The sequence below is a fragment of the Oncorhynchus mykiss genome, chromosome 7 (assembly GCF_057628025.1).
Source record: "Oncorhynchus mykiss isolate SJ-2025 chromosome 7, ASM5762802v1, whole genome shotgun sequence".
NCBI lineage: Eukaryota > Metazoa > Chordata > Actinopteri > Salmoniformes > Salmonidae > Oncorhynchus > Oncorhynchus mykiss.
In genome coordinates this window covers 10,707,501-10,722,500 of record NC_143028.1, presented here as the reverse complement: position 1 = coordinate 10,722,500, position 15,000 = coordinate 10,707,501, and the positions used below count along the sequence as shown (strand labels likewise).

At 46.7% G+C, this 15,000-nt stretch overlaps 1 protein-coding gene across 3 annotated transcripts in view; it reads right to left on the bottom strand.

Moving 5' to 3' along the window:
- The window catches only part of fndc3ba (fibronectin type III domain containing 3Ba), a 167,913-nt gene that overhangs the window by 2,677 nt on the left and 150,236 nt on the right, over positions 1 to 15,000 (bottom strand). For all 3 annotated transcript variants that reach the window (XM_090240245.1, XM_090240246.1, XM_090240244.1), the window contains exons 24-25: positions 14,086 to 14,310; positions 2,020 to 2,186 (exon numbers count right to left, since the gene is read on the bottom strand). In XM_090240245.1, the coding sequence (XP_090096371.1) occupies positions 2,020 to 2,186; positions 14,086 to 14,310 (392 nt within the window). The remainder of the gene's footprint in view (positions 1 to 2,019; positions 2,187 to 14,085; positions 14,311 to 15,000) is intronic.

Here is a 15,000-nt window from a genome sequence, read left to right as displayed (position 1 = left end):
AGGAAGTTTACATACAACTTAGCTAAATACATTTAAACTCTGTTTTTCACAACTCCTGACATTTAATCCTAGTAAAAATTATTGTCTTAGGTCAGTTAGGATCACCACTTTATTTTAAGAATGTGAAATGTCAGAATAATAGTAGCGAGAATGATTTATTTCAGCTTTTATTTCTTTCATCACATTCCCAGTGAGTCAGAAGTTTACTCAATTAGTATTTGGTAGCATTGCCTTCAAATTGTTTAACTTGGGTCAAATGTTTCAGGTAGCCTTCCACAAGCTTCCCACAATAATTTGGGTGAATTATGGCCCATTCCTCCTGACAGAGCTGGTGTAACTGAGTCAGGTTTCTAGGCCTCCTTGCTCACACACACTTTTTCAGTTCTGCCCACAATTATTCTATGGGATTGAGGTCAGGGCTTTGTGATGGCCACTCCAATACCATCACTTTGTTGTCCTTAAGCCATTTTGCCACAACTTTGGACGTATGCTTGGGGTCATTGTCCATTTGGAAGACCCATTTGCGACCAAGCTTTAACTGATGTCTTGAGATGTTGCTTCAATATATCCACATAGTTTTCCTACCTCATGATGCCATCTATTTTGTGAAGTGCACCAGTCCCTCCTGCAGCAAAGCCCCTCCACAACATGATGCTGCCACCCACGTGCTTCACGGTTAGGATGGTGTTCTTCGGTTTGTAAGCCTGCTCCTTTTTCCTCCAAACATAACGATGATCCTTATGGCCAAACAGTTATATTTTTGTTTCATCAGACCAGAGAACATTTCTCCAAAAAGTACCATCTTTGTCCCCATGTGCAGTTGCAAACCGTAGTCTGGCTTTTTTATGGCGATTTTGGGGCAGTGGCTTCTTCCTTGCTGAGCGGCCTTTCAGGTTATGTTGATTTAGGACTTGTTTTACTGTGGATATAAATACCTTTGTACCTGTTTCCTCCAGCATCTTCACACGGTCCTTTGCTGTTGTTCTGGGATTGATTTGCACTTTTCGCACCAAAGTACGTTCATCTCTAGGAGACAGAACGTGTCTCCTTCCTGAGCGGTATGATGGCTGTGTGGTCCCATGGTGTTTATACTTGCATTCTATTGTTTCTACAGATGAACGTGGTACCTTCAGGCGTTTGGAAATTGCTCCCAAAGATGAACCAGACATGTGGACATCTACAATTATTTTCTGAGATCTTGGCTGATTTCTTTTGATTTTCCCATGATGTCAAGCAAAGAGGCACATAGTTTGAAGGTAAGCCTTGAAATACATCCACAGGTACACCTCCAATTGACTCAAATGATGTCAAATAGCCTATCAGAAGCTTCTAAAGCCATGACATAATTTTCTGAAATTTCCCAAGCTGTTTAAAGGCACAGTCAACTTAGTGTCTGTAAACTTCTGACCCACTGGAATTGTGATACTGTCACGCCCTGATCATAGAGAGCCCTTGGTTCTGTATGGTATTGTAGGTCAGGGCGTGACTAGGGGGATGTTCTAGTTTTTTCTATTTCTATGTTGGTGTGCTTGGTATGGTTCCCAATTAGAGGCAGCTGATTATTGTTGTCTCTAATTGGGGATCATATTTAAGTTCTCTATTGTTCCCACCTGGGTTGTGGGATATTGTTTTGGTTCGTGCTGATGTTGCGCTCCGACTGCACGTTAGTTATTCTTTTTTGTAAGTTTCACTATTAAAGATGATGTGGAACTCTACGCTGCGCCTTGGTCCACTCCTTTCAACAAACGTGACAGATACAGTGAATTATAAGTGAAATAATCTGTCTGTAAACAAGTGTTGGTAAAATGACTTGTAGATGTCCCAACCGACTAGCCAGAACTAAAGTTTGTTAAAAAGACATTTGTGGAGTGAAAAACGAGTTTTAATGACTCCAACCTAAGTGTATGTAAACTTCCGGCTTCAACTGTATCAGTCCACTCACTCCATTCCATCCGTCCTCCCGTCAGCAGCCTCCTGTGACGGAAACCCACACACCGTCAGACAAACACACACCCTTACCTTTGAGTGCGGAGGGTACAGTCTTGGTGGTAGAGAAGGTATGCGTGTCTGAGAAGGGTCCCTCCCCTGCATCACTACATGCCTGGATCCTGAACCGGTAACTGGTGGACTCTGTCAGGCGCTGCACCTTGTAAGTATGACTGGGACCTCTGTAGATACACACAAACCTGGACAGAAAGACAAGGTTGAGAGGTAAGGAGAGAGAGAATGAGAGCAGAAGAGAGAGAACGAGAGAGGAATAGAGTGAGAGAGAGAAAGAGAAAGAAAGGGAGAAAGAGAGGAAAAGAGAGAACAATAAGGAGTCTAATAAAATGATGAGAGCAGGCTCTCATAAAGAGAGAACAATAAGGAGTCTAATAAAATGATGAGAGCAGGCTCTCACAAAGAGAGAACAATAAGGAGTCTAATAAAATGATGAGAGCAGGCTCTCATAAAGAGAGAACAATAAGGAGTCTAATAAAATGATGAGAGCAGGCTCTCATAAAGAGAGAACAATAAGGAGTCTAATAAAATGATGAGAGCAGGCTCTCATAAAGAGAGAACAATAAGGAGTCTAATAAAATGATGAGAGCAGGCTCTCATAAAGAGAGAAGGCAGTGGAAAGAGGTAGATGGGTAAGGAGGGAGGGAGGGAGAGCTTCCGCTAGGATAGAGGATATAGAAGTGTCTGAGAGTGACAGAGACATAACTTCACCTGAAGCATTTATGGTAGGGGAGTGATGCGCGCGCGCGCGCACACACACACACACACATTTCTTTTAGGGTATATCAGCTGTTATGTTCTCTTTATTGCATAAATGCAGTATGACCAGTCAACCCAGTAAACAGGACAAGTCCATCTCTGCACAACGAAATATTCTGTTTTTACTCACAGGACATTTCCATAATCATCAGTGCTGGCAGACCGTGTGTGTGTGTGTGTGTGTGTGTGTGTGTATGTGTGTGTGTGTGTGTAAATGATGAGTTATGACCCAGGGTTGTTTTGACAAGGCATTTCTGCACAACCAGGGCCAAGCAATTAACACACCACTTAGCCTGAAATAAACAACACACACTCTGAGAATATTACATAGCAGGTACAACCCCATCAAAACGCATGTCTGTCCGTCTCTGTATGTATGTATGTACAGGGGGGCAAAAAAGTTACAGGTCTGTGAGAGCCAGAAATCTTGCTTATTTGTAGGTGACCAAATACTTATTTTCTACCATAATTTGCAAATAAATTCATTAAAAATCCTACAATGTGATTTTCTGGATTTTTTTTCTCATTTTGTCTGTCATAGTTGAAGTGTACCTATGATGAAAATTACAGGCCTCTCTCATCTTTTTAAGTGGGAGAACTTGCACAATTTGTGGCTGACTAAATATTTTTTTGCCCCACTGTATGTATGTATGTGTGTGTGTGTGTGTGTGTGTGTGTGTATGTATGTACAGTATGTGTGTGTGTATGTACAGTATGTATGTACAGTATGTGTGTGTGTATGTACAGTATGTATGTACAGTATGTATGTGTGTATGTACAGTATGTATGTGTGTATGTACAGTATGTATGTACAGTATGTATGTGTGTATGTACAGTATGTATGTACAGTATGTGTGTGTGTATGTACAGTATGTATGTACAGTATGTATGTGTGTATGTACAGTATGTATGTACAGTATGTGTGTGTGTATGTACAGTATGTATGTGTGTATGTACAGTATGTATGTACAGTATGTATGTGTGTATGTACAGTATGTATGTACAGTATGTATGTGTGTATGTACAGTATGTATGTACAGTATGTATGTGTGTATGTGTGTGTGTGTGTGTGTGTGTGTGTGTGTATGTATGTACAGTATGTATGTATGTATGTACAGTATGTATGTATGTATGTATGTACAGTATGCATGTATGTACAGTATGTATGTGTGTATGTACAGTATGTATGTACAGTATGTATGTGTGTATGTACAGTATGTATGTATGTATGTTGGTATGTACAGTATGTATGTGTGTATGTACAGTATGTATGTATGTATGTATGTATGTATGTACAGTATGTATGTGTGTATGTATGTACAGTATGTATGTGTGTATGTACAGTATGTATGTGTGTATGTACAGTATGTATGTATGTATGTATGTACAGTATGCATGTATGTACAGTATGTATGTATGTATGTATGGAGGAAGGGTGGCTTCACGCTCCGAGCTTCAAATGGACAAAAATAAAATCAGCGAGAGACCGGTGTAGAAACATGAGGATAAGAAGAGAGAGGGGGAGGCAGAAGTGTAGTTATTTCACTGCATCTTACAGAGAGAGAGGAGGGGACAGACAGACAGACCGGTGTCAGGACACCACATGAGTTTGAGAAGGTCATTGTAGAAATGAAAACAATATTTGCTGTTTGGTCATTTGATATGTCTTTGTTTACTGCCAATAATACTGTCCTCCTCTCCTAATCCCCCCTCTCTCCCTGTGCCCCTTTTCTCCTCTCTCTCTCTCTAATAGTGTCTGTGTATCTGGTTACCATAGCAATATGTCAATTACAGAGATTCCAGGTAATTCAGCCCTAATACTGTCTGTTTAGGAGCGGCAGGGGAGAAGAGGGACTGGGAAAATGTGAGGAGGGTAGAGGAGAGGGGGTGTCCAATACTGCCAGTTAAATCCATTTAGCTCTGATGATGCACTTTCTACCCTGTAGAGACACATGCAGAGAGATAGAGAGGGGGGGAGAGATAGAGAGGGGGGGAGAGAGAGAGAGGGAGGGTGGGATAGAGAGGAGGTAGAGGGGGAGTGAGAGAGAGAGGGAGGGTGGGTGGGATAGAGAGGAGGTAGAGGGGGAGTGAGAGAGAGAGGGAGGGTGGGATAGAGAGGAGGTAGAGGGTGGGGGGAGAGAGATAGAGAGAGGGGGGATAGAGAGGAGGTAGATGGGGAGAGAGAGGGGGGTAGAGAGGAGGTAGAGGGGATATAGAGAGAGTGGGGATAGAGAAGAGGTAGATGGGGATAGAGAGAGGGGGGATAGAGAGGAGGTAGAGAGTATATAGAGAGAGGGGGATAGAGAGGAGGTAGAGGGGATATAGAGAGAGGGGGGATAGAGAGGAGGTAGAGGGTATATAGAGAGAGGGGGATAGAGAGGAGGTAGAGGGTGGGGGGAGAGAGATAGAGAGAGGGGGGATAGAGAGGAGGTAGATGGGGAGAGAGAGAGGGGTAGGGAGGAGGTAGAGGGGATATAGAGAGAGTGGGGATAGAGAAGAGGTAGATGGGGATAGAGAGAGGGGGGATAGAGAGGAGGTAGAGAGTATATAGAGAGAGGGGGGTAGAGAGGAGGTAGAGGGGATATAGAGAGAGGGGGGATAGAGAGGAGGTAGAGGGTATATAGAGAGAGGGGGATAGAGAGGAGGTAGAGGGGATATAGAGAGAGGGGGGGATAGAGAGAGGGGGGATAGAGAGGAGGTAGAAGGGGAGATAGATAGACTGCTAAATGCAGCTAAACTCCTCATAATTAAATGTTCTTAACAGAAGTAATGAGTCAATATTCATCAGTCTGAGATGTGTCAGGAACCACACTGATCCATTAAATGCATTACAGACTTGTTTAAGGGCACTTGCTAGGCCCCTACGGGCCCTGGTCAGAAGTAGTGCACTATACAGGGAATAGGGTGCCAGAGATAGAGAGAGGGAGGGTGGGATAGAGAGGAGGTAGAGGGGGAGTGAGAGAGAGAGGGAGGGTGGGATAGAGAGGAGGTAGAGGGGGAGTGAGAGAGAGAGGGAGGGTGGGTGGGATAGAGAGGAGGTAGAGGGGGAGTGAGAGAGAGAGGGAGGGTGGGTGGGATAGAGAGGAGGTAGAGGGGGAGTGAGAGAGAGAGAGGAGGTAGAGGGGGAGATAGATAGAGGGTGGGGGAGGGAGATGAGGTAGAGGGGGAGAGAGATAGAGGGTGGGGGATAGAGAGGAGGTAGGGGGGAGAGAGATAGAGAGAGGGGGATAGAGAGGAGGTAGAGGGTGGGGGGAGAGAGATAGAGGGTGGGGGATAGAGAGGAGGTAGATGGGAGAGAGAGGGGGGGAGAGAGGAGGTAGAGGGGATATAGAGAGAGTGGGGGTAGAGAAGAGGTAGATGGGGATAGAGAGAGGGGGGATAGAGAGGAGGTAGAGGGTATATAGAGAGAGGGGGATAGAGAGGAGGTAAAGGGATATAGAGAGAGGGGGATAGAGAGGAGGTAGAGGGTATATAGAGAGAGGGGGATAGAGAGGAGGTAGAGGGGATATAGAGAGAGGGGGGATAGAGAGGAGGTAGAGGGGGAGGATAGAGAGGAGGTAGGGGGATATAGAGAGAGGGGGGATAGAGAGGAGGTAGAAGGGGAGATAGATAGACTGCTAAATGCAGCTAAACTCCTCATAATTAAATGTTCTTAACAGAAGTAATGAGTCAATATTCATCAGTCTGAGATAAGTCAGGAACCACACTGATCCATTAAATGCATTACAGACTTGTTTAAGGGCACTTGCTAGGCCCCTACGGGCCCTGGTCAGAAGTAGTGCACTATACAGGGAATAGGGTGCCATTTGGGATGCAGATCTAGCCTGCATTTATTTTCCTACTCCGGCTTGGTGAATACAAGCAAACGTCACATTCGAGTGATGCGAGCACACTCGCAACAAAAATCCCTGTAGGCGATAGCTATACACCGGACGTCAGGACCTTGACAAACCTAGCTGAGTGAGTGATGACAATGACAACACACCAGTCTGATGTGTTCAACAAGATCTCTTTGGGATGTTTTACCTTGCCTCGCTGGCTTGCTAGGTAATCAATCCTCCGGTGATATCTGCGATGTGGTAGACGATAACAGTCTGACTACGTGTTTGCTAACTTGCATGAGCTGCGTCTGAAGTCGGACGTGATCGTATTTACTTCTGTGTAAACAAACCGATGTAGTGATTAAGAACTGCGCATGCGACTTTGGATGATGTGATGGCTCTATAAGGACAGGAGTATTTCCTGACCATAAGACAATGTCAGCTTGTAACTAGAACCCTGAGTTTTTCCTGACCACAAGACAAGGTCAGCTTGTAACTAGAACCCTGAGGTTTTCCTGGGCACAAGACAAGGTGTTAACTAACCTCCAGACGAGCTTCAATGCCATACAACTCTCCTTCTATGGCCTCCAACTGCTCTTAAATGCAGGGAAAACTAAATGCATGCTATTCAACCGATCGCTGCCTGCACCTGCTCGCCTGTCCAGCATCACTACTCTGGACGGTTCTGACTTAGAATACGTGGACAACTACAAATACCTAGGTGTCTGGTTAGACTGTAAACTCTCCTTTCAGACTCACATTAAGCATCTCCAAACCAAAATTAAATCTAGAATTGGCTTCCTATTTCGCAACAAAGCATCGTTCACTCATGCTGCCAAACATACACTCGTAAAACTGACCATCCTACCGATCCTCGACTTCGGTGATGTCATCTATAAAATAGCCTCCAACACTCTACTCAACAAACTGGATGCAGTCTATCACGGTGCCGTCCGTTTTGTCACCAAAGCCCCATATACTATCCACTATTGCGACCTGTACGCTCTCGTTGGTTGGCCCTCGCTTCATACGTGTAGCCAAACCCACTGGCTCCAGGTTAGGCCCGCCTTATCTCAGCTCACTGGTCACCATAGCAGCACCCACCCGTAGCACGCGCTCCAGCAGGTATATCTCACTGGTCACCCCTAAAGTCAATTCCTCCTTTGGTCGTCTTTCCTTCCCGTTCTCTGCTGCCAATGACTGGAACGAACTACAAAAATCTCTGAAGCTGGAGACTCATATCAATTCAATTCAAGGGGCTTTATTGGCCTGGGAAACATGTGTTAACATTGCCAAAGCAAGTGAGGTAGCTAATATACAAAAATGAAATAAACAATAATAATTAACAGCAAACATTACACATACAGAAGTTTCAAAACAATAAAGACATTACAAATGTCATATTATATATATATACAGTGTTGTAACAATGTACAAATGGTTAAAGTACATATCTCCCTCACTAGCTTAAAGCACCAGCTGTCAGAGCAGCTCACAGATCACTGCACATAGCCCATCTGTAAACAGCCCATCTATCTACCTACCTCATCCCCATACAGTATTTATTTATTTATCTTGCTCCTTTGCACCCCAGTATCTCTTCTTGCACATTCATCTTCTGCACATCTACCATTCCAGTGTTTAATTGATATATTGTAATTACTTCGCCACCATATCTTACCTCATTTGCACTCACCACTCGCCTGCTAACTGTCTGAATCGCCGCGTCCCCAGCCAGCCCATCCACTCACTGGACCCATATTTACTTTCAATCTCTTTTCGATTTTTTATTTGATTATACCTTCCGGTAACCTGCCTCACCCAATGTTATAAGGAATCGCTATTATTTTTGTGCCCTGGACACCATTTGTGAATTGATTGCCCCCCATCTAGCTTCAGAGTTTGTTCTGTTAGGTGACCTAAACTGGGATATGCTTAACACCCCGGCAGTCCTACAATCTAAGCTAGATGCCCTCAATCTCACACAAATCATCAAGGAACCCACCAGGTACAACCCTAAATCTGTAAACAAGGGCACACTTATAGACGTCATCCTGACCAATTGTCCCTCCAAATACACCTCCGCTGTCTTCAACCAGGATCTCAGCAATCACTGCCTCATTGCGTGTATCCGCTACGGATCCGCAGTCAAACGACCACCCCTCATCACTGTCAAACACTCCCTAAAACACTTCTGCGAGCAGGCCTTTCTAATCGACCTGGCCCGGGTATCCTGGAAGGATATTGACCTCATCCCGTCAGTTGAGGATGCCTGGTCATTCTTTAAAAGTAACTTCCTCACCATTTTAGATAAGCATGCTCCGTTCAAAAAATGCAGAACTAAGAACAGATATAGCCCTTGGTTCACTCCAGACCTGACTGCCCTCGACCAGCACAAAAACATCCTGTGGCGGACTGCAATAGCATCGAATAGTCCCCGTGATATGCAACTGTTCAGGGAAGTCAGGAACCAATACACGCAGTCAGTCAGGAAAGCAAAGGCCAGCCTCTTCAGGCAGAAATGTGCATCCTGTAGCTCTAACTCCAAAAAGTTCTGGGACAATGTGACGTCCATGGAGAACAAGAGCACCTCCTCCCAGCTGCCCAGTGCACTGAGGCTAGGTAACACGGTCACCACCGATAAATCCATGATTATCGAAAACTTCAACAAGCATTTTTCAAAGGCCTCACAATGCCTTCCTCCTGGCTACTCCAACATCGGCCAACAGCTCCGCCCCCGCTATCCAGATAGCAGATGTTCTGAAAGAGCTGCAAAACCTGGACCCGTACAAATCAGCTGGGCTTGACAATCTGGACCCTCTATTTATGAAACTATCCGCCGCCATTGTCGCAACCCCTATTACCAGCCTGTTCAACCTCTCTTTCATATTGTCTGAGATCCCCAAGGGTTGGAAAGCTGCCGCAGTCATCCCCCTCTTCAAAGGGGGAGACACCCTAGACCCAAACTGTTACAGACCTATATCCATCCTGCCCTGCCTATCTAAGGTCTTCGAAAGCCAAGTCAACAAACAGGTCACTGACCATCTCGAATCCCACCGTACCTTCTCCGCTGTGCAATCTGGTTTCCGAGCCGGTCACGGGTGCACCTCAGCCACGCTCAAGGTACTAAACGATATCATAACCGCCATCGATAAAAGACAGTACTGTGCAGCCGTCTTCATCGACCTTGCCAAGGCTTTCGACTCTGTCAATCACCATATTCTTATCGGCAGACTCAGTAGCCTCGGTTTTTCTGATGACGCCTTGCCTGGTTCACCAACTACTTTGCAGACAGAGTTCAGTGTGTCAAATCGGAGGGCATGTTGTCCGGTCCTCTGGTAGTCTCTATGGGGGTGCCACGGTTCAATTCTCGGGCCGACTCTTTTCTCTGTATATATCAATGATATTGCTCTTGCTGCGGGCGATTCCCTGATCCACCTCTACGCAGACGACACCATTCTGTACACTTCCGGCCCGTCCTTGGACACTGTGCTATCTAACCTCCAAACGAGCTTCAATGCCATACAACAAATCAAATCTAGAGTCGGCTTTCTATTCCGCAACAAAGCCTCCTTCACTCACGCCGCCAAACTTACCCTAGTAAAACTGACTATCCTACCGATCCTCGACTTCGGCGATGTCATCTACAAAATAGCTTCCAACACTCTACTCAGCAAACTGGATGCAGTTTATCACAGTGCCATCCATTTTGTTACTAAAGCACCTTATACCACCCACCACTGCGACCTGTATGCTCTAGGTCTCGCTACAAGCTCTAGCGCTCGCTACATATTCGTCGCCAGACCCACTGGCTCCAGGTCATCTACAAGTCCATGCTAGGTAAAGCTCCGCCTTATCTCAGTTCACTGGTCACGATGGCAACACCCACCCGTAGCACGCGCTCCAGCAGGTGTATCTCACTGATCATCCCTAAAGCCAACACCTCATTTGGCTGCCTTTCGTTCCAGTTCTCTGCTGCCTGTGACTGGAACGAATTGCAAAAATCGCTGAAGTTGGAGACTTTTATCTCCCTCACCAACTTCAAACATCTGCTATCTGAGCAGCTAACCGATCGCTGCAGCTGTACATAGTCTATCGGTAAATAGCCCACCCAATTTTATCTACCTCATCCCCATACTGTTTTTATTTATTTACTTTTCTGCTCTTTTGAACACCAATATCTCTACCTGTACATGACCATCTGATCATTTATCACTCCAGTGTTAATCTGCAAAATTGTAACTATTCGCCTACCTCCTCATGCCTTTTGCACACAATGTATATAAACTCTCTATTTTTTCTACTGTGTTATTGACTTGTTAATTGTTTACTTCATGTGTAACTCTGTGTTGTCTGTTCACACTGTTATGCTTTATCTTTGGCCAGGTCGCAGTTGTAAATGAGAACTTGTTCTCAACTAGCCTACCTGGTTAAATAAAGGTGAAATAAAAAATAATAAGGTCAGTTTGTAACTAGAACCCTGAGTTTTTCCTGACCACAAGACAAGGTCAGCTTGTATCTAGAACCCTGAGTTTTTCCTGACCACAAGACAAGGTCAGTTTGTAACTAGGACCCTGAGTTTTTCCTGGGCAGGTCACATGGCCAGCAACACTTCAGGGCCCAATAGGGGTACCGTAAGTAATTAAATGAGAGCTGTCTGGTGGGGGGTGACCGTATGGGTTTGAAGGAGGAGATGGGTAGGGGTATATACTCACCAAGCTGTGAAAGCAGTTCAGCTCTGCTAGAATAGAAGGGTGTGTATGTTGGCATTGTGGGGGTCATACTGGACAGTCAGTTAATTACCGCCCCGTCAGTTAGTCCACAACCCTCTGGCTGTGGCTAGGGATGCCAGGATGCCAACCACACCAGTTATCCATGTCGTAATGTGGCTGTGGCTAGGGATGCCAAGATGCCAACCACACCAGTCATCCATGTCGTAATGTGGCTGTGGCTAGGGATGCCAAGATGCCAACCACACCAGTCATCCATGTCGTAATGTGGCTGTGGCTAGGGATGCCAGGATGCCAACCACACCAGTCATCCATGTCGTAATGGGGCTGTGGCTAGGGATGCCAGGATGCCAACCACACCAGTCATCCATGTCGTAATGTGGCTGTGGCCAGGGATGCCAGGATGCCAACCACACCAGTCATCCATGTCGTAATGTGGCTGTGGCTAGGGATGCCAGGATGCCAACCACACCAGTCATCCATGTCGTAATGTGGCTGTGGCTAGGGATGCTAAGATGCCAGGATGCCAACCACACCAGTCATCCATGTCGTAATGTGGCTGTGGCTAGGGATGCCAGGATGCCAACCACACCAGTCATCCATGTCGTAATGTGGCTGTGGCTAGGGATGCCAACCACACCAGTCATCCATGTCGTAATGTGGCTGTGGCCAGGGATGCCAGGATGCCAACCACACCAGTCATCCATGTCGTAATGTGGCTGTGGCTAGGGATGCCAGGATGCCAACCACACCAGTCATCCATGTCGTAATGTGGCTGTGGCCAGGGATGCCAGGATGCCAACCACACCAGTCATCCATGTCGTAATGTGGCTGTGGCCAGGGATGCCAGGATGCCAACCACACCAGTCATCCATGTCGTAATGTGGCTGTGGCTACGGATGCCAGAATGCCAACCACACCAGTCATCCATGTCGTAATGTGGCTGTGGCTAGGGATGCCAGGATGCCAACCACACCAGTCATCCATGTCGTAATGTGGCTGTGGCTAGGGATGCCAAGATGCCAGGATGCCAACCACACTAGTCATCCATGTCGTAATGTGGCTGTGGCCAGGGATGCCAGGATGCCAACCACACCAGTCATACATGTCGTAATGTGGCTGTGGCTAGGGATGCCAGGATGCCAACCACACTAGTCATCCATGTCGTAATTTGGCTGTGGCTAGGGATGCCAGGATGCCAACCACACTAGTCATCCATGTCGTAATGTGGCTGTGGCTAGGGATGCCAGGATGCCAACCACACTAGTCATCCATGTCGTAATGTGGCTGTGGCTAGGGATGCCAGGATGCCAACCACACCAGTCATCCATGTCGTAATGTGGCTGTGGCTAGGGATGCCAGGATGCCAACCACACCAGTCATCCATGTCGTAATATGGTTGTGGCCAGGGATGCCAGGATGCCAACCACACCAGTCATCCATGTCGTAATGTGGCTGTGGCTAGGGATGCCAAGATGCCAGGATGCCAACCACACTAGTCATCCATGTCGTAATGTGGCTGTGGCCAGGGATGCCAGGATGCCAACCACACCAGTCATACATGTCGTAATGTGGCTGTGGCTAGGGATGCCAGGATGCCAACCACACTAGTCATCCATGTCGTAATGTGGCTGTGGCTAGGGATGCCAGGATGCCAACCACACTAGTCATCCATGTCGTAATGTGGCTGTGGCTAGGGATGCCAGGATGCCAACCACACTAGTCATCCATGTCGTAATGTGGCTGTGGCCAGGGATGCCAGGATGCCAACCACACCAGTCATACATGTCGTAATGTGGCTGTGGCTAGGGATGCCAAGCATACCCATCACCCAAGGCACTGCTAGGCAGACAGACAGTCTCTCTAATTCTCTCACTTATCCTTTATTACCTCCCTCCTCTTCCCTTCCCTCCACCCTCCCTCCTTCCTTCCCTTCACCCTCCCTCCTTCCTTCCTTCCTTCCTTCCCTTCACCCTCCCTCCACTTTCCCTCCTTCCCTTCACCCTCCCTCCTTACTTCCTTCCCTCCACCCTCCCTCCTTCCTTCCTTCCCTTCACCCTCCCTCCACTTTCCCTCCTTCCCTCGCTCCCCCTTCCCTCGCTCCCTCCTCCTACCTCTACTTCCCTACCTCTCTATTTATTTCTCTCCTTCCTTCAGTCTGTTCTCTAATGGACAGCATGGTTGACCAGTTCATGGTTCTAATTAGTTCTGTAGTCTAGATGTTCTCATCGTGAGTTCTCCCTAGATCTACTGGTTACTGTCGTTTCCTCTACCTATCTCCCCACATGCACACACACACACACTCACACACACGCACCACTCACTCACACACACGCACCACTCACTCACACACACGCACCACTCACTCACACACACGCACCACTCACTCACACACACGCACCACTCACTCACACACACGCACCACTCACTCACACACACGCACCACTCACTCACACACACGCACCACTCACTCACACACACGCACCACTCACTCACACACACGCACCACTCACTCACACACATGCACCACTCACTCACACACACGCACCACTCACTCACACACACGCACCACTCACTCACACACACGCACCACTCACTCACACACACGCACCACTCACTCACACAATGCGTTTGAAGTATTTTCCTTCAGTAGAACTGTGATATGTAATATGGTAATTTACCAGATGCTTTTATCTAGAACGTACATAACATTGAGCCATTGGAACCATTGGATGGTAGTAGCTATGTGTGTGTGTGTGTACTCTATACTCTACCTGTGGTTCTTATCTTCCATCTGTAGTGTGTAGAACATGTCATTGGAGAGCAGGGCGCGGGTGTGTGTGTGTGCAGCGTTCTCCCCCCACTTCAGTTTCAAGCTCTGGGGGCCGGCAGCCGAACATTCCAAAGGAGGAGGAGCCGGAGGGAGGGGGCGTGTCCTAGCCACCAGGGGTGGGCTCAACGGGCCACAGCCAATCACATTCACCGCTTGGATCTGCACACTGAGAGAGAAAGTGAGAGAGGGGTTAGGATAAATTGAGTGTGTGAAAGTTAGTTTGTCCATAACCAGTGTGTGTGTGTGTGTGTGTGTGTGTGTGTGTGTGTGTGTGTGTGTGTGTGTGTGTGTGTGTGTGTGTGTGTGTGTGTGTGTGTTAGTATTTATTAGGGATCCCCATTATTTCCTGCAGCAGCTACTCTTCCTGGGGTCCAAACACATTAAGGCACTTCCATCACACATAAAACAGAAGATCAATCAGTCCATCATATAACATTATTACACCACTACACATCTACAGTACAAACTGTACGGTCTGTGTGTCTGAGTACTAATGTTGTTTAATAGCAGAAGAGAGGCAGCATTAGAGGTGCTATAGTGATGGGTGTTTTCCTCTGTCCATTGAGTCATGACTGACCCCTAACCTCACCTAGCCGGCATCCATCTAACCCAGTCTCTCATGACTGATATTTTCCGTTCCCCAAATCAAGTCACGCCTTGCAAAAATCTGCAAACTTTCAATACATTTCCTGGTTTTCCTGAAGTCCTGGTTGGAGGATTCCTGGAATCAGGAGGGAATAAGCAAGAACTCTGGAATGCTCCAACAGGATTTCTGGAAAACCAGGGAATTTGGCAACCCTAGTCATGCCTTTCAACATCATCCCTATGGAATAACTAGGAATAGAGAGGAATATAA